Source organism: Nycticebus coucang, unplaced genomic scaffold (genome assembly GCF_027406575.1).
Source record: "Nycticebus coucang isolate mNycCou1 unplaced genomic scaffold, mNycCou1.pri scaffold_44, whole genome shotgun sequence".
NCBI classification, from domain to species: domain Eukaryota; kingdom Metazoa; phylum Chordata; class Mammalia; order Primates; family Lorisidae; genus Nycticebus; species Nycticebus coucang.
In genome coordinates, this window is record NW_026515578.1 from 1,068,571 (window position 1) to 1,089,105 (window position 20,535).

Sequence of the window (20,535 nt, forward strand, 5' to 3'; positions counted from 1 at the left end):
GAAAAAGGCAACAGTGGGAAATAGTATTTAAACTAGACAAATGGTGAAAGAAAAGAAAAAAATAAATAAAAGAAAATTCTATGGGTAAAAGATTGAAATTAAAAAAACAAAACAGCAACAACAACAAAAATAAAATAAAATAACAAAACCAAGGACAAAGCAGTATATATATCTTGCTGAATATTGTCTGGGCAACAGGTGATCTTGGGTATAAGATGTTAATCACAATGCTGATACGACTGGAGGCTTCTGCCTATTTCTCAAATCCCTCAGGGTGGAGACCCAAATATCCCCTCAGCTCTCTTAAAGGGCACTTTAAACTGCTAAACTTGGCTATGCAGAAGCTTTCCCAGGAAAGCACTTGTTGCTTGGATCACTGCTGAAGTGGCTATCCAGTGTGCCAAAACCAGTCTCACTGTGCCCCTGAGGTCTAAGGCTGTAAGGCAGCTCTGCCCCACCTTTAGGCTGCTCAGTCACTAGATTACTAGATCCCACCTGATCCTTGCTCTGTGACCCTGAGGGCAGAGCTTGCCTGGGCAGTTCTCTCACAATGACTCCCCACGGCCCACAGCTAGACACTGTTAGCTCCATTCAGCTCAGTGGCCCTGGACAATGCCCAAATTTCTCCACACTCCTGTCCAAGCTCTCGCAAGAGAGTTCAACTGAGTGCCAAGTCCAAAAACACCAAAACAGCTCACAGGTGAGATTGCCCCTTTGCAATCTCACTGCTGCTGTTCTTACAGCTGTCAGCATGATTAGACTGAACAAACACACACAACCACTTTCCAGTTTTACACTGCTTTTGTCCTCCTCTTGTGGTCAAGAAGTCTCTCGCTGACTCCCTCTGTCCTCAAAGGGATAAATATAAGCAGATCCCACCAGCCAGAGATGCCTGTGGTCTTGTCTCCCCAGACTCACTGTGTCCAGTTTCAAGGAAGCTGTTACTCAGCCACCATTTTCCAGATTACCCTCTTTTTTTGAGGGTACATAGAACTAGGTACATTGATTGCTTTGGTAGATGATGAGGACCCTAGTTCCATCCCCAAAAGGCATACCACATGCCTTGTCCCCCTACCTTTCCTTAACTTTTAGTGACCATTCTATCAGGGGTGGGTCAATAGACAATCACAGTTATTCATATGTTGTTGACAAACGACTAAGAAAACCATGTGAAATTCAAACTAGGGTTTTACATTTCTTTCTTACATCATAGTAGTACTTAAAATGCCCTCATAATTCTCTAATCAAATCAGCATTTCTCTTCTACAGGTCAGAATTTAGGGCTAATTATTGAAAGAGAGCTTTCTTGTAGCATCCTGAATTGGTGTTTTAGAGTTAAATATTTTCATCCATTTAAAAAATGCACATAATAATGAGAAATAAAAGTTTGCACATGTTAATAAAAGTATATTATTTCTTTAAAAATGTTAAAATATAAAATTCAAATCCTTTTGTTGTCATTTTCCAAATGTCAGAGTTCTGTTGGATTACATAAGGTGTGCCAGTTTAGTATAGCTTACACATACTTATGTTCTTAACACCATATGCCTTTCATGAGTAAGGTAATCTCTTCCTAAAGTATTTACCCAGATTTACCTCCTATGTCCTTGGATGCTTCATAGTTGACATATTAGACTTTAAGGACTGAAGACACTGTCCTTAACCCTTCCCTTACTTCCTTGACTCTGTTCCCTATTTTGTCATCTGATTTTTCTATTATGTAAATAACACATAGTAAGTAGCACTGAAACATTAAGTTAGTGTAAATCTTGTACTTTAACTCTCCTGCAGATCACCAATCCAGTCACTCACTATTACCAGTGTTCATAGCTTATTACCATAATTCACTTTCTGATTTATGATTTTGAAAAGCTCTTTTCTGATTTTGTCCTGTGTTCATCTATCTTCACATTGCTACCAAGGTGACCTTTTGAAAATATGTTTGTGGTGGCCTGACTTACGTGCTTATTGAGTGGATCCCATTACAGGAAAGGGAAAGTTTGCACCTCTTCTGCCACCTGTCTTTGGTAGCTTGGCCTGATTCTCTCATTTCATCTCTAAAACCTGTTCCTTATCACAAGGTTGCAGTTTTACCGCATTACCTTCATAGCCCTCATATGCCCTGTGGTTCCATTCCTCATCCTTTTGCCCCTTCTCCCCTGTCTAAAAGCCCTTCACACTCTCACTGCGCACATCGTTGTCTTTGAAAATACGCCTCTATCTTTGCTGCATTTCCTAAGCTTCCTGGGTAGAACTGACTCTTCCTCCATTGTATCCTTAGTGTAATTAATTTACTGTAATTACAGACTCATCAATTACTTTTCTGATTTGTTTTCATATATCTTTGCCACACCTCCTTAAATGTAGGACAGACTCTATATTGTGTTTCTATGTTCAAATTATTCTCCCAGATAGTGTGTATGCTTGATAAACATAGTGAATGTGTTTTGTTTTGCTAACAGATTGGTGTGTGAGTGAATCAATACATTTCCTGAATTTGGCTTTTCTTTTTCTCAATAGGAAGGAGCAAGGGAGTCAGAAGTTGAAGACAATACCAACACGATTGGTATTGTTGAAAGTGCTACACAAAAGGAAACAAGTAAAGACAATTTTATTTTTGTTATAAAAAATAATAAGAGGTGGTAATTTAGGGGAAATATCTCAAAAATTTAATGATTACGTGCTATTATGAAGTCAAAACCAATAATGGGTATTGGTTTGATGTCCATTCCTTTGATTTATTGTATTGTTTTTATTAAATCATAACTGTGTACATTAATGTATTTATGAGGTATGATGTGCTGATTTTATATACAATTTGGACTGCTTAAATCCAGATCTTTTTTTTTTTTTTTTTTTTTGTGGTTTTTGGCCCGGGCTGGGTTTGAACCCGCCACCTATGGCATATGGGACCAGCGCCCTACTCCTTGAGCCACAGGCGCCACCCTTTTTTTAAAAATCTTTTTTTTTTTTTTTTTTGTAGAGACAGAGTCTTACTTTATGGCCCTCGGTAGAGTGCCATGGCATCACACAGCTCACAGCAACCTCCAACTCCTGGGCTTAAGCGATTCTCTTGCCTCAGCCTCCCGAGTAACTGGGACTACAGGCGCCCGCCACAACGCCCAACTATTTTTTGGTTGCAGTTCAGCCGGGGCCGGGTTTGAACCCGCCACCCTCGTTATATGGGGCCGGCGCCTTACCGACTGAGCCACAGGCGCCGCCCAAAATCCAGATTGTTCACATAGCCTTCACGTCACTTACTTAATTGTTGTATTAAGACATTGATACTGTACTCTTCATAGACTTCACATGTACATTTGCAAGATACACCATAGGTGAGGACACAAGTATTTAAGGTCCATTCCTTTTTAATATCTTTCTTTTGCCTTTTTTTATACTATAAACTTTTTCCTGAAACTGCTTTAACCTTGTGAAATTCTTTTTGCTATGAGTTTTATTTTACTGAAATAGTCACAAAGAGGTAGATTTGAATATGTTTTTAAAATGCAGTAATACTTTTGTCATTAATTTATCTGTAAATAACATTTTATAGATGAAATCTCTGTACTGTTATCAAGACAAGACAGACCAAAAGAACCAAGTTTGTATTTGGAGGTAATGTCTTTTCTTATCATTACTTTAAAATATAAGCATTGACAACTTTAAAACATAAAAGGGATGCTTTTAATAACCTTTTCTCAGCTGTGTATGTGCCCACAAGGAATTATTTTCTTACATTATCAGGCCATAATTAATAAAGTAATTATGTGGAAAGAATGAGCTGCTGAATAGTAAAATTCTGCTAATTTGCAAGATTCGTTTAAAAAGACAGTGTAATATAATACAAAATGATAAGGCTTAGGAGTTATAATAATCCCATTTGGCTTTGAAGTTAAGTTTATTTAAAAACTAAAGAATTATTCAAGATCAACCTATAGCCAAATGCATGAGTCCGTAGTAAATATGGATGTGTAATAAAAGTCCTAATGAAATTCAGGGAAAAGCAGTTTGGAGTGTTGATTTTTATAACTTGGAACTTGAAATGATAAAATGTGGCACTCAAAACTGTTACTATGTTTGAATTGACCAGGCTAGATCATCAAGGAACGTTTTAGGAGAAAAAAAAAAAAAAATCATGGGGAGTAAGTGAACATGTGGGGCTGTAATAGTAACAATTTGATTTAGTGGCGTTTTAAGCAGAAGTCATTTTCTAAAATAGAACACATAGAGTACTTTTGTGGCAGCCATGCTTCTGATATACTGTAGGTGTGAAATACTGACAATTTATTCGGAAGCAGAGCTCAGGTAGGAAGACATGGGAAAGGCTGACCTCTTGGAAGCAGTGGTTGGGCAGCAGCACCAGATTCAAATGGATGTCAAAAGACATGTTATTCTGGATCTTTCACTTTCTGTGGAAACTGAGGGAAATTATTTAATTAATTTTGAATGTCTGTGACCTAATTCATAGACATGGCACTAATATCAACCTTTTAGGTATGTGTAATGAACAAATACAGTATGAAATCTGGAAACAATTTTATAGTCTGAAAAGTATGCATGCAAATGTAAGAAATGTTCACAGTTTTATTTAATGATTTAATAAATATGGGAAGTAGTTCTTTTTTTTTTTTTTTTTTTGTAGAGACAGAGTCTCACTGCACCACCCTCGGGTAGAGTGCCGTGGCGTTACATGGCTCACAGCAACCTCTAACTCCTGGGCTTACGCGATTCTCCTGCCTCAGCCTCCCGAGCAGCTGGGACTACAGGCGCCCGCCACAACGCCCGGCTATTTTTTTGTTGCAGTTTGGCCGGGGCTGGGTTTGAACTCGCCACCCTCGGCATATGGGGCCGGCGCCCTACTCACTGAGCCACAGGCGCCGCCCGGAAGTAGTTCTTTTTTAAAAAAAACAAACAAAGCAAAACCTTAAGACAGTAGTGTCAAGGAAAAAATGGGAAGTTAAACAAGTTAGAACAGGCATGAGTCTTTGTAATTTGGGGTATAATAAGTTTCAAGAGACTATCGTGGCCAATATCCTGTAAGAATAAAATCACTCTAGTGATTTTCAATACTTGTTCCTCTTCTTTTGTATGTAATTGCTTTTACCAAAAGAAATTAAGATGCTTTGGAGAAAATGATTAGCAAATCTTGATGTAACTTATTATTTTTAACTGAACTCATATTGATATTAATTTTAATAGAATATCTCAGAGACTCTTTCAGAGAAGGATCTTAGTTATTCATCTCAGGATGCCAATCAAGAAGAGAAAAACAGAGTAAATGCACAAGTAGAAGGTAAGAACTGTATTTTCCTGTAAAAGACAATTTGATTTGACATATCCAGGACTTTCCACTTCTTTTTTTTGGAGGCAGTGTCTCACTCTGTCACTCTCAGTAGAATTCTGTGATGTCATAGCTCACAGCAACCTCAAACTCTTGGGCTCAAGTGATCCTCTTGCCTCAGCTTCCTGAGTAGCTGGGACTACAAAAACCAATCACAGTGTCCACTCATTTTTACAGATGGGATCTTACTCTTGCTCAGGCTAGTCCTGAACTCCAGAGCACAGGCATCCACCTGCCTTGGCCTCCCAGAGTGCTGGGATTACAGGGTCGAGCTACCGCTCCCCTGGGACTCTGTGTTTCTTATACTTCCCAGGTGACTCCAATGCTGCGGGTTCTTGGACCACACTAAGTAACAAGACTATAGACATCCCTGTAGAGAAATATATAGGAAGATCTATTGGAGAACATTTCCAACAGAAGGATCAAAGGAGGGCCTTATATTGCTTTTACATGTATTTCAGAACATGTTCCTAGCCAGATGGGATAAAGAAAAAAGTGAACAATTCCAAATTATAGATATGAACTATTACTAGTAATTGAAGAGGAAAGAAGTGGCATAAATGATCCCTGAAAAGAATGGTGACCAGAGATTTGAAGAAAGATTCATGAGCAGGGAAAGAAGGAGGGAATAAGTTAGCCATGTAATGTTGCAGTTAATCATGAAGAAACCCGAGAGAATGCTTTTGTATCGATTCAAGAAAGTTTCCTTTACACAGATTAAGATTACTAAGATTACTTCTGCCGGGCAGCGCCTGTGGCTCAGTGAGTAGGGCGCCAGCCCCATGTGCCGAGGGTGGCGGGTTCAAACCCAGCCCCAGTGAACTGCAACGAAAAAATAGCCGGGCGTTGTGGCGGGCGCCTGTAGTCCCAGCTGCTCGGGAGGCTGAGGCAAGAGAATCGCGTAAGCCCCAAGAGTTAGAGGTTGCTGTGAGCCGTGTGACGCCACGGCACTCTACCCGAGGGCGGTACAGTGAGACTCTGTCTCTACAAAAAAAAAAAAAAAAAAAAAAAAAAAAAAGATTACTTCTGCCACAGAGATCACTGGAAGCAAGAGAGTGTGCTAGAATTATAATGTGGAATTTAGAAGGATAGAATCTGGTACTTGAAACTATTTCTGTTTGAATTCTCCAGTCTGGATATTCAAGGAACATTTTGGGAGAAAAAAAATTGTGGGGAATGGCGAATCTGTGGGGCTATAACAAAAATACATTTCTCCTCCTGTAAGTGTTAGGCATCAGAGAAATGTGCTATGTCTATATTCATTCACAAAAATAGATTAACTTGAATATAAAAACACTGGTCATTTTAAAAAATATTCTTTATTAAAATAGGTGTTTTCTAAAATCAGAAAGAGATTAATGTAATATCCCACATAAAATAAAGTCAAAACCCATAAATTTATAGAGCCCATTTCATGACTTTTCTTAATATTTTCAATGAATATGACACTGATTTTTAAATGGAAAAATTAGTTACTATGTTATAAAGATGAGGTGAATCAGTTTGTTTCCTTTTTTTATAAATATGTCATATTTAGAGTGAATATGCATAATTACTTAGATGTATCTTACAAGGCTTTTGAATGAGTGGAGGAAGAAATATGAAGATGGGAAAGCTAGAGGATACAGAGTACACCTAATCTGTAGTCCGCAGGGTGCTCCATCCCGTCCTGCTCTCATTTTTTCTTGGCCTCTCCAACTTTTCACCTTGCTCATCTCACCCTTTCCTTCTCAGCTCACACATGAGCTCTGGAAATGCCAACCTTGATGCATCTTATTCATTTTCCTTTAACCCCATTCCGTAATTATCAAGTAAAATAGGTAAAAACTGCTTGCCCAATGATGCTGTGGAATATTGTGTCCTACAGCCTTGAGATCTGGGGAATAGAAATGGAAATAAATAACTTACAGTTAAGATGGGGAAGTTGCAAAATAGAAATTCATAGAATCTTGAAGCCTCACTGAGGGAGGATATGCCTGTTTATCCAGGGAAAGAGCCATAATGAATGGAGTCCTCACGTAGCAATCTGTGTCAAAAAAAAAAAAAGAAAGAAAGAAAAAATGGAAAGAAGATTGTGAGCACATGAGCGAAAAGCATTTCACATATATATCACCAGGCATACACTGATGAAGGTATAAAAAGTAACAGCAACGTAATGATTAACATGTGCAATGCATTGAAGGTTCTAATAGGAGGTAGACAGGAGTACACAGGGCTACTTGATATGTTTTCCTGGATTGAGAAATTTTTCTTTGTTTATGATGGCTTTGTCATTTATGTTGTGTGGATGAATTTGTGAGTGAATCTGTGATCTTTGTATACCTTCTACCTGGTGACATTTAGTAGTCTTCTGAGTGGTTTTTCAAGTGTTAGATAATTAGGAGTAATTTTTAAAGAAGTATATAGTCTGCTAAAGATTTAACTTCATCTAAACTCTCAATTTGTAAGATAAAAATAGGCTTAGGTTTGTAAATATTTTTATAAAGCTGAGAGATTTTATCACATCATTCTAAGCAACTCATTTAACTGAATATATGAAATTTACATGACTGAACATTTTATCAACATCAGTGAAAGTGGAAGAAGAGCCTAAAGGAAGTGAAAATAACCAGCCACAGGTATCAAGAAATATAAATTTAAGTTCCTTGTTTGATATTGTTTACATGAATGATGTGACATAGTCCAAGGGACATTTCCTACTGGAACAGCATTTTAGAATTCATACGTAGTTAGCTAATATTTAATTTTAAGAAGTTTTTAAAACTCGTTATAAAACTTAAACCTTCCTAAAGTGAAGAGTTACTTATATAGATAATCTTTGTCCTTGGAAGCGAGGCAGAATATTTCTGGTGTTTTCCTGGCTCTTTAGTTTTATAACCTTACATGATAAGAAAGGTAATGCCAAGTACGGAATCATATTACTAAGCAAGAGAAATTACGAGCAATTTTATCATGATGGCCACTGAGTTGGACTCATGTTCATAGATTCCCAGTGTCCCAAACTGTAGTGTAATTTTATACTCCCAGTCATTAACGCCAGTTTGTTTACTTTTTCTGCCTTGTGGCCTCTAACTCAGTTCAGTGTGTGTGTTGCGAGAGGGAATGAGGTCATTAGATTGTGTCTATGAAGGAAATCCTACCTTGCAGAAAAGGATTTGAATGTGAGGATATAGCAGCAAGTTGTAACTCACTTAGCTGCAGGAAATCATTAAAAGGTATCAAGGTTCCTTCACTCACTGTCTTATGAGGACATTAGAATATATTAGATGTGGGCTTAAGCATATAGTCTGTGTCAGAAGACAGCATCATTTGAATTCACATTTGAGAATTGGCTTTTCTTTCTGATTGCTATTAATTTTACCTTGTGATAATATAAAATTTCCAAGTTTTCAGTTATCAGTTTTTAAAAACAGTACAGAAGGTATATGTGAATCTTAGTAAATGTGGAATGTAAAGGTCTTAGCAAAGTAACTAAGAAAATGCCAGGAAAGCTATGTTAACTAGTGTGGTGAAAATGTGTCAAACGGTCTATGAACCAAGTGTATGGTGCCCCATGATCATACTAATGTACACAGCTATGATTTAATAAAAAAAATAAAAAAATAAAAACAGTACAGAAATAATCACATTAATAGTGACCGGGAATGAATGAGGACTGATAGAATGTATCTACATATTCAGAACTTCCTTTTGTGCAAAAGTATGAGTGACTGTGCATCAAACAATGCAAAGTAGAATGGGGAAGTAAATAAAAACACCTGAGAAATGAGTTGAAACAGAGTTTTGGTTAAAACTTTGAATAATAGAAAATTCCTGCTTGTCCTATAGTGGAGTTTGTGTAAAGAAGGAGGGAAGTTTTGAAAAAGCACCATCTAATGTAACAAATACTATACCAGACTATGAGAGGAATGATGCACCTGGAGTGTCCACTTTTTATTGTTTGAGGCATTTTCTCAATGAAAAGGTCTCAGTCACAAAAATATTTCCCATCTCATGCCTACTTTGTGTTCCTGAAGTATAATCGGCACTCACCTTCTAAAGTTTATTTAAATGAAAAAAAAAAGTATACTGTAAAAATGCTAACAATGCACACCGACACTCAGCGTGCATTTAACACAGGTGAGGAGAAATGTGAAGATAATACAGACACTAAAACAAGCAAGGAAATCAGAAGTTAAAAGTTGAAATGAAGGGACAGTAAGTTTTTTTTTTCTGATGTACTTATTTTTATATCATAATTTTTTAACGAATCATAACTGTACATTAATGCTTTTATACACAATTTTGAATGCTTACATCAAACTGGTTAACATAGCCAACACTTCATTTGATTATTTGTCGTGTTAAGACATTGAGTCTCTACTCTTAATAGATTTGACATGTACCCTTACAATATACAACATAGGTGATGTCCCACCTTTTATCTTCCTTCACACACAGCCCCTCTTACTCTCCCCCTCTCTTCCCTCTTTCATTCTGGGCTATAGTTGTGATTTATCATTCATATAAAAGTGTGAGGGATTATATATTCCTTTCATAATAGTACTGAGTACATTGGATCATTTTTCTTCCGCTCTTGATATACTGTACTAAGAAAAATATGTTCCAGCTCCATCCATGTGAACATAAAAGGGGCAAAGTCTCCATCTTTCTGATGGCTGCATAATATTCCATGGTATACATATATAACAGTGTTTTACTCCATTCAGGGGTCTATGGGTACCTGGGCTCCTTTCATGACTGGGCAATCATGAATTGGGCTGTAATAAACATTCTGGTGCAAATATGTTTGTTGTAAAATGATGATTGGTCATCTGGATGTATTCCTAGCAGAGGCATAGCAGGATCAAATGGTAGGTCTACTTTTAGTTTCCTAAGTGTTCTCCAAACCTCTTTCTAAAAGGAACATATTAGCCTGCATTCCCACCAGCAGTGCAGAAATGTTCCCTTCTCTCCACATCCACATCAAAATCTGTAGTTTTGTGATTTTGTGATGTGGGCTACTCTTCCTGGAGTTAGATGATGTCTCAAAGTGGTTTTGATTTGTATTTATCTGATGATTAAAGATGATGAACAGTTTTTCATGTGAAAACCATGCACCTATTTTCTTCAGAGAAGCTTCTGTTCAATTCTCTTGCCCCAAATGAAATGGGATCACTTGTTTTTTTCCTTATTAATTAATTTGGGTTTACTGTTTATTCTAGTTATCAAACCTTTGTTGGAAACATAACCTGGAAAAATCTTCTCCCATTCTGAGAACCGTGTGCCTGCTTTACTTCCTTTGTTCTTGGCTGTGCAGAAGTTGGGGTTTGATCAGGTGTCTGTAATATATTTTCAGTGTTGCTTCAGTTGCCCAGGGGCTGGGATCCTCCTCATAACATATTCTTCCAGGCCAATTTTTTCAAGTGTTTCACCTGTCCCCTCTTAAAGTATTTTTATAGTTTCATGTCTTAAGTTTAAATCTTTTATCCAGGGAGAATCAATTTTTGTTAATGGTGAAAGATGAAGGTCCAGTTTCAGTGTTCTACAAGTTGCCAGCCAATTCATCCAGCACCATTTGTTGAATAGGGAATCTTTCCTCCTATTTATGTTTTTGATACGCTTATAAAAGATAAATGATAAAATGATAGTAAGTGTCCATGTTAATCTCTTGTTTCTCTATTCTGTTCCATACATTTACCTCGGTATTTTTGTGGCACTACCATGCTGTTTTGATCACTATAGATTTCTAGTATAGGCTGAAGTCTGGTAGCCTGATTGCTACTGCTTTGCCTTTATTTCTGAGTAATGTCTTGGTTATTCAAGGTTTTTTCTGATTCCATATAAACAAAGTACTAGTTTTTCCATGTTGCTTTGGGTAATATGGACATTTTAACAATGAATATTCTTCACAGCCGTGAGCATGGGGTATGTTTTTCCATTCGTTAACATCTTCACCTTTTTTTTTCTCTCAGAGTTTCATAGTTCTCTTTATAAAGATATTTCATGTCCTTTTTGAGGTAAATTCCCAAATATTTCATCTTCTATGGTACTACTGTAAAAGGAATCTAGTCTTTGACTATTTTTTCAGCTTGACTGTTGTTGGTATATGTAAAATCTATAGATTTGTAAGTATTGATTTTGTATCCTGAGACATGCTGTATTTTTTGATCAGAGGTGGGTGTTTGCAACAGAATAGAGAACCAAGAGAGAACTCAGCTATTTACCATTATATGACCTTTGACAAGCCAACTAAAAACATTCAGTGGGAAAATGATTCCTTATTTTACAAATGCTGCTAGGTGAACTGGCTGGCTACATGTGGAAGAATGAAACTGGACACACACCTTTCAGTATTAACTAAGATAGACTCACACTGTATTAAAATTTACACTTCAGACATGAAACTTTAAAAATACTATAAGAAAGCACAGGGAAAATACTTGAAGAAATTGACCTGGGTGAATATTTTATGAGGAGTACCCCCTGGGCAACTGAAGCAACACCAGAAATACATTATTGTAACCTGATCAAACTAAAAAGCTTCTGCACAGCCAAGAACACAGTAAGTAAAACAAGCAGACAGCCCTCAGAATGGGAGAAGATATGTGCAGGTTATGTCTCTGACAAAGGTTTAATCACCAGAATCCACATAGAAATCAAACATATTAGCAGGAAAAGAACAAGTGATCTCATCTCAGGGTGGGCAAGGGACTTGAAGAGAAACTTCTCTGAAGAAGACCGGCACACTGCCTACAGACATATGCAAAAATGCTCATCATCTTTAATCATCAGAGAATCGCAAATAAAACCTCTTTGAGCTATCATCTAACTCCAGTAAGATTAGCCCCACATCACAAAATATCCAAACCAGAGATGCTGGCATGGATGTGGAGAAAAGGGAACACTTCTGCACTGCTGGTGGGAATGCAAACTAATGCATTTCTTTTGGAAGGATATTTGGAGAACACATAGGGATCTAAAAATATACCTCCCATCGGATCCTACAATACCTCTACTAGGTATATATCCAGAAGTTTAAAACTTTAATCCAGTGAGAGTCTATCTTAGTTAATGCTGAAAGGTGTGGGTCCAGTTTCAGTCTTCTACACATTGCCAACCAGTTCACCCAGCACCCAGATTAAATAGAGAATCTTTCCCAAAAATGACATCTTTGATGGTCTTATCAAAGATCATATGATTATAAGTGTCTGGGTTCCTCTCTTGGTTCTCTATTCTGTTCCATACATCTACCTCTCTATTTTTGTGCCAGTACCATGCTGTTTTGATCTGTATTGATTTATAGTATAATATGACACCTGGTAGCATGATTCCTCCAGATTTGTTTTTATTTCTGAGGAATATCTGGCTATTTGATGTTTTTAATGATTCCATATTAAACGAAGTATTACTTTTTTGAGGTCTTTAAAGTATGACAGTCATGCATTAATAGGGATATTGGTTTGGGTAGGATGGACATTTTAACAATGTTGATTCTTCCCAGCCGTGATCATGGTATGATTTTCTATTTGTTAACATCTTTAGCTATTTCTTTTCTCCGAGTTTCATAGTTCTATTTTTAAAGATGTTTAGCATCCTTTGCTAGTTAAATTCCCAAATACTTCACCTTCTTTGGCACTACTATAAAATGAATGGAGTACTTGACTGTTTTTTCAGCTTGACTATTGTTGGTCTATATAAAGGATAAAGATTTATGAGTGTTGATTTTTTAACCTGAGACCTTGCTATATTCCTTGGTCACTTCTAAGAGTTTTTTAGTTGAATCCCTGAGGTTTTCCAGATATACAATCATATAATATGGGAAGAGTGAAAGTTTGATCTCCTCTGACATTATATGGATACCCTGATCACCTTTTCTTGCCTGATTGAGATGACTTCCATTACAATGTTAAAAAGTAGTGGAGACAATTGGCAACCATGCCTCATCCCTGATCTGACTGGAAATGATTTCAGTATAATTCCATTCAATATGATATTTGCTGTAGGCCTCTATCATTTTAAGAAATGTCCCTTCTGTACCAATTGTCTTACGTGTTCTGATCATGAAAGGATGCTGGATATTATCAAAAGCTTTTTATGCATCAATTGAGAGAAGCATATGGCCTTTGTTTTTTATTTTGTTCATGTCATAAATTACATTTATAGATTTATGGGTATTGAAACAGCTTTGATTCCCTGGGATAAAACCCACTAGGTCATGGTGTATAATTTGTTTGATCGGTTACTGGATTCTGTTTGTAGGAACTTTTTTATTATTTTTTGTAGTTGTTGGCTGGGATCTGGTTGGAACCCTCCACCTCCGGTATATGGGGCCAACACCATACTCCTTGAGCCACAGTCACCAACCTATTTGCTATGATCTTATTGAATATTATTGTATCAATATTCATTAGAGATATTGGTTTATAATTTTCTTATTTTGGCGGGGTCTTTTCCTGGTTTAGAGTCAATGTGATGTTTGCTTCATAGAATGTGTTGGGTAGTATTCCTTGTTTTTCTATATTTTAGAAAAAGTTAGTAATATAGATACTAGTTAGTTTTTAAGGTTTGGTAGAATTCTTATGTGAAACGATCTGATCCCAGACTTTTCTTTTTGGGGAGATTTTGTATAGTTGATGCTGTTTCAGAGCTTGATATATGCATGGTCAACATGGCCGATTCACTCTGGCTAAGTCTAGGAGGGTGGCGTGCTTCCAAGTATTGGTCTATTTCCTTTAGATTTTTGTATTTCTGAGAATAGAGTTTCTTATAATATTCATTCAGGATTTTTTGAAGTTTTGAGGAGTCTGCTGTTATTTTGTCTTTGTCATTTCTGATTGATGAAATAAGAGATTTTACTCTTTTATTCCTGGTTAGGTTAGGCAAAGGTTTATCTATTTTATTGACCTTTTCAAAAAACCAACTTTTTGATGTATTGATCTGCTGTATAATCCTTTTGTTTTCAATTTCATTTAATTCTGCCGGAATTTTGGTTATTTCTTTTTTTCTGCTGAGTTTGGGATTGGAATGTTCTTCATTTTCCAGTTGCTTGAGATGTTCTCTTGCAGTGTTATAAATTTCTCTTTTAGGCCAGCCTTTGTGATATCCAAGAGGTTCTGGAAATTGGTGTCTTCATTATCTTTTTGTTCCAAAAATTTGGTAATTTTCTTCTTAATCTCACCTATGACTCAGCTATCATTCAGCATAAGATTATTTAGTTTTCATGCTTTTGTATGAGTATGCAGATTTCTGTTGTTACTTAATTCAACTTTTGTTGATGATGGTCTGAGAAGATGCAAGGAATAATTTATATTCTTTTAAATGTACTGAGTTTATACTTGTGACCTAAGATGTGATCAGTTTTGGAGGATGTTACATAGGCTGATGAGAAGAATGTGTATTCAGTTTTCTTAGGATGGAATGTTCTGTAGATGTCTGTTAATTCCAATTGTTAAATGGTTAGGTTTAAGTCCAAAATGTCTTTGCGTACTTTCTGACTGGAGGATCTGTCTAACACTGCCAAAGGAGTGCTAAAATCTCTATTATGGTGCTGTAGGAAATCAAATTACGCATATCTGTTAGAGTCTCTCTTATAAGTTGAGGTGCATTCTGGTTGGGTGCAAAAATGTTAATAATTGAAATCTCATCATGTTGAATGTTTCCCTTACCAACAATGAAGTGACCTTCATTATCGTTCCTTGCTTTTTGTAGACTATTGTATCTGTGGACTATTGTATCTGTAGACTATTGTATCTGTGAATAAATTGTCAACCCCTACTTTTTTTCTGATTTCCATTTTCCTGTATTATAGATGACCATCCCTTCACCCTGAGTATATATTTATCTTTTAAGGTAAGAGGAGATTCTTGTATGCCACAGATATCTGACTTGAGTTTTTGTATCCGGTCAGCCAACCTGTGCCTTTTTAGAGGACACTATCCATTCACATTAATTGACAATATTGAGAAGCCTAGTAGTATTTTGGGTATCATGTTTTTCAAAAGTCCACTGGGAATTTTTAATCCTTTTTCCACTGCGAAGTTGGAATTTTATCAAAAGTTTCTGAGTGAGTTGACTTTGGTGGTAGAGGATTGTGCTGGTCACAATAGAGGATATGATTGAGAATATCCTGGAAAGGTAGTTTTGTTATGGCAAATTTCTTCAACATGTGAATGTCATTAAAGTATTTAACTTCTCTATCATGAATGAACCTCGGTTTAGCTGGATACAGGATCCTGGGTTGAAAGTTATTTCATTGTAGGAAGTTAAAGGTCGATGACCACCCTCTTCTAGCTTGAAAAGTTTCAGTAAAGAGATCTGCAGTCATTCTAATATTCTTACCTTTGTAGGTTATGGTTTTCTTATGTCTGGCTGCTTGTAGAATTTTCTCCTTCATATTAACTTTGGCGAAGTTAATTATAATATGTCTGGGAGATGCTTTATTTGGGTTGAGTCATGTTGGAGTTCTGAAACTGTCTGCTCTCTTAATTTCAGAATCTCTTGCCATGTTTGGTAAGTTCTCCTCAATTATCCCTTGCAGTAGAGCATCTGTGGCTTTCGAGGCAACCTCATGGCAAATGTTAGTTTTCTCTGAAGTGTCTCAGAGCTCTCTGAGAGAATGATCCATTTTTGCTCTCCATTTCTCATCTTTTTCGAGCATTTGGGAGCATTCAAAAGCTTTGTCTTCAATGTCAGAAATCCTTTCTTCTGCCTGCTCCACTCTGTTACTGAGGGATACTACTATATTTCTCAGATCTTTGAGGGCTGCAAGTTCTTGTCTCAATGTGTCAAAACTTTGTTGACTTTGTCTTTGAATTCATTGAATTCTTGAGACAACTCAATTCTCACAGAAATTGCATTTCTTTCCTGGGTATATTCTCCTGCAGGCCAGGTGGTATTTGAGTTAACAGAAATTATGACTGCCCTGTATCGCTCCTGTTGCACCAATTCTCACGGAGCTGGCATCTCTGTCTCCATTGCACTCTGTGTTGGGGCAGGTACAGTTAGAGCTTAGAAATGGCTCTAGTTTCAGCCCTTCCCTGGACTGATGCTGCTGCTCCACCTGCTTTTGTCCCAGCTATGCTCCTCTGGGGGCCAGTTGCATCTTGGGCTCGCAGAAGCAGCATTTCTGACTCAGCCCTGCCCTGGTTGTATACCTTCTGTGTGTTCACATGGATACTATTGTCTGTCCCTGTCACGCCACTCCAAGACAGGTACTGCCTCAGGCATATCCTTTGGTCATGGGCCTGTGTGTCCATCTCAGATCTGTTCCACCCATGGCTGCCCCCAGAGCAGAAGCCAGCTGCCTGTTCTTGCTAAGAGAGGTGGGAATTGTTTCTTCAAAACATCACCAGGGGTGTGAGCCCTATTGTTCATGCCACTGCCACTGCTGTGCTGCCCCCATGGGGTGCCATCTCTTCTTCTCTTGTATGGCTCCCTTGCTTCACAGTCCCCACTTTCCACCCATGCCTCTGTTTTAGCACAGACTCAGAACAGCCCATGCCCTGTCCACAGCTCTCGAGAAAATGCCCAAGAATCTGGACTCTATGGGGGACAGGCTTTCCAGAATATAGGGTGAGAGTGGAGGGGAGTGGTGGGAGTTCAGAATTGCAGGTAGAGTCTATGTTCAGTTTTATGCCTGGTGGGAGAGCGCCATGGCACACTAGTGGTACGTCTCTGGGGAAGGAGTTCTGGTTTATAGAGTGTCTCTCACGTGGGATAAAATAGGAGGAGATCTGAACTCTGCTTGCTTGTTTGTAGAAAGTATACTGTGAGGTATTCTCATGGGGGAGAGGACTTACATCCACTTGGTGATGGGTTTTGTACTTATTGTTTGTTTCCTTGGGTTCTTAGCTCGCCTCAGCAGGGGTGATGTGTTCTTCAATCTTCACTCCTGGCTCAGCTCCAAACCATCAGCTTACTTGGTAAACTTCTGTCCTTTCACCCTCCTTTTGGACGGGTGCCTCTGTGGAAATCTGGCTCTGTGGAAATCTTGCCTCCTCCCCGACAGTGGACATTTTCAATCCTTTCACCATTGTGGATGTTAGATTTCATTCCAGGTTTTCTGGGTGAGTTTACTTCAGTGGTAGACCATTAATCTGATCATGATGGAGGATGAGTCTGAGAATTTCATTGATACCTGGCTTAGTTATGGCTAATTTCTTCCACATGTGTGTGTCAGTGAAGTATTTGGTTCCTTGATCAAAAATGAAAGTCAGTCTAGCTGGATACAGGATCCTAGGCTGAAAGTTATTTTCTTTTAGGAGATTGAAAATGGATGTCCATCCTCTTGTGGCTTGAAAAGTTTCCGCAGAGAGATCTGCAGTAATTCTAATATTCTTCATCTTGTAGGTTATACTTTAGTTACATCTGGCTGTTTGCACAATTCTCTCCCTCATGTTTACTTGGGCATAGTTAATTACAATGCATCCAGGAGATGCTTTATTTGGATTGAGCTCTTCAGAGAAGAAAAAGTTCAAGTTCAAAACGAGGTAGATGGTTCCCTTGCCTCTGCTGCTTTTTCCTTTGTCAGTTGTCTGGTCCATTCTAATTTTCCAAGTTTGCATGTTTTATTAATTACATCTAATTAATAAAGATTTGATTAGCAGAACTGAGGGTCACCATCTTCATCATGATTTTTATGTTCATTTGTATAATGTGTAGAAAAGAAAATGTACAAGCAAGTGCCCAGAACATTTTAGGTGCTTCTAAGAGATGTGTTCTCTGTTCCTATCCTTCTATTTTTATTAAGGATTGCCATACTTTCTTGAAGTTGTTCCCTAACTGGGAAGGAGATGCACAGTTTATGTACTGTTTGCTTGCTTTTACTTAAACATAAACATAAGGCAAGTTGTTCTTATGAGAGGATTTCTTTTTCTTCAACAATTTTTCCTATCAGTAAATATTTTATCACAAAACATTTTGATGTCTTCAAGGCCTTGTTTAGCTAAATGAAGCAGCCATTGACATTGTTGAGCTTATACTCAACATGACATACTCCAAAGTTGCCCATTATGCCAGTATCTAATGTCAACACTGAAATATTTCTAGAGTGAGAAATATGTTAAGGATGTAATGCCAGAAGTATGATAGCCCATGTATTATATTATTCACAATGTTCATCTGTGTTTGGTGGAGAATGCAAAGTAATGTTATGGAAGGTGAAGTAAGATCCTTGTTGCTATATAACATGAGTTAATGTTGTGTTTTCAAATATGTTTCTTTTGGCTGCCCATGCTCAATTTACAGAACCTGTAGCCATGCAGAAGTGGAAGGTAAGGTTCATCTCGAGAACATATGTATGGCTGCAATGCTCTGGTTTAGAAGACATTCTTTTTTTCTTTTAAAGTTAAAAAAAAATATTCTTAGAGTAGAAAATTCAAACATTTTTTGGGCAGCGCCTATGGCTCAGTCGGTAAGGCGCCGGCCCCATATACTGAGGGTGACGGGTTCAAACCCGGCCCTGGCCAAACTGCAACCAAAAAATAGCTGGGCATTGTGGTGTGCACCTGTAGTCCCAGCTACTCGGGAGGCTGAGGCAAGAGAATCGCTTAAGCCCAGGAGTTGGAGGTAGCTGTGAGCTCTGTGAGGCCACGGCACTCTACCGAGGGCCAAAAAGTGAGACTCTGTTTTTTCTAACATTCCATTAGAAATTTTGTGATTTTAAATGCCATTTCAGTGTGGAATATGTGACTGGAAGGAACTGGAGGCTGTATTCCAAAGGATATTTTTAGGTAAAGAAATGTGGACTCTTTAAATACAAAAAAAAAAGAAAAGAAAATTCAAACATTTTTGACAAAAGTGATTAGGAAATCTTGATACCACTTATTGTAACTATAACATACTTGAAACTTAATAGTTGATGTTAATATTAACAGAATTTATTGGAGAATCTTACCAAGGATGATTTTGGTGGTTCTTCTCGAAGTGGAAATTCAAATGGAAACAAGAAAGTATGCAAACAATTAGAGGGTAAAAAATGTATCTTATGAAAAATGTCATTGAACGAATGTTTATTGAGGAACATGAGCACCAAAAACAACCTTGGCTTTTAGATATGTATGGTAAAAAAAAAAAAAAAGAAGAAGCAGCAGCAAAACAGTGATAAATTGTATCTCTTCTCAGGTGTCAGCAACAGATGATGATGAAATCAAGAGTATCACTAAATTAATGGAATCTTTAGTTCCATCTCAATATAGTGCAAGAGCTGAGCAAAGTCAGTAAATGAGGAAAAGGGCAGGTTTACAAAAGGGAATGAAGAATTGGGAAAGCAGACAGTACAGGGAAAACATAGAGACAAAAGGAGCAGATGGATATAATGGCAGAGTGTTCCAATAAAATACTTCTAAATAAAAGGTAGATTAAGGAGTTAGACAGGTGGGAAGAATATAATAAAATGAGCTTCCAGGGCCAAAATGAGTGAGACAAGTAGCACCAACTTCCATGTTCTCCCTGTTTCTCTATGTTGGGAAGGCATTAAGGTCTGTGGCCCCTGGTCATGCAGAGCTGTCTGATGCAGTGTGGAACTGTACTGGTATGCAATTTCTCATCGTATAAAGTGATGTTTCCTCATATCATACGGTTCAATTCAATTGATAGAAGACAATAGGCTTACTCCTGGAGAGGTCAGGAAAGCTGTTGCCAAGTAACATTCCCTTAGAAATTTTGTGATTTTAAATGCCATTTTAGTGTGGAATATGTGACTGGGAGGAACTGGAAGCTGTATTCCAAAGGATATTTTTAGGTAAAGAAATGTGGACTCTTTAAATACAAGAGCTTCTCAAAACATTAAGAAACCATTGGGGACCATGTTAAAAATGCACATCGTGATTGAGCAGGTTTGTGATTCTACAGTTGTAATGCATTCTCATTTGTTTCCAGTGCTGTTGGTCCTCAGAATGCCCTGAATAACTAGGGTGTAGAGTTCTCTGTAGAGAAATGTGTAGGAGGCACCATTGAAGAACACTTCCAACGGAGAATCAAGGGAAAGCATTATTTTGCTCTTATTTCTGAGCATGTTCCTAGCTGGAGGATGACAATGAATGATAGAGAAATTGAAATTCTAGATATATGATGTTATTGCAAATAAAGAGGAAAGAGGTGGTGGAAATAATCCATCAAAAGAATGCAGATGGCAGATTGCAAGATTTTTTTTTTTTTTTTTTTTTGCAAACCAAGAGGGCTTGTGAGTGGACATAGAGGCAAGGCAGAAAGAA

At 37.6% G+C, this 20,535-nt stretch overlaps 1 protein-coding gene across 1 annotated transcript in view; it reads left to right on the forward strand.

The window, feature by feature from the left end:
- LOC128579308 (uncharacterized) overlaps positions 1-20,535 on the forward strand; it is a 94,507-nt gene that overhangs the window by 20,832 nt on the left and 53,140 nt on the right. Inside the window, exons 2-4 of the mRNA XM_053581455.1 lie at positions 2,521-2,599; positions 3,554-3,615; positions 5,200-5,293. Coding sequence (XP_053437430.1) covers positions 2,521-2,599; positions 3,554-3,615; positions 5,200-5,293 — 235 coding nt within the window. The remainder of the gene's footprint in view (positions 1-2,520; positions 2,600-3,553; positions 3,616-5,199; positions 5,294-20,535) is intronic.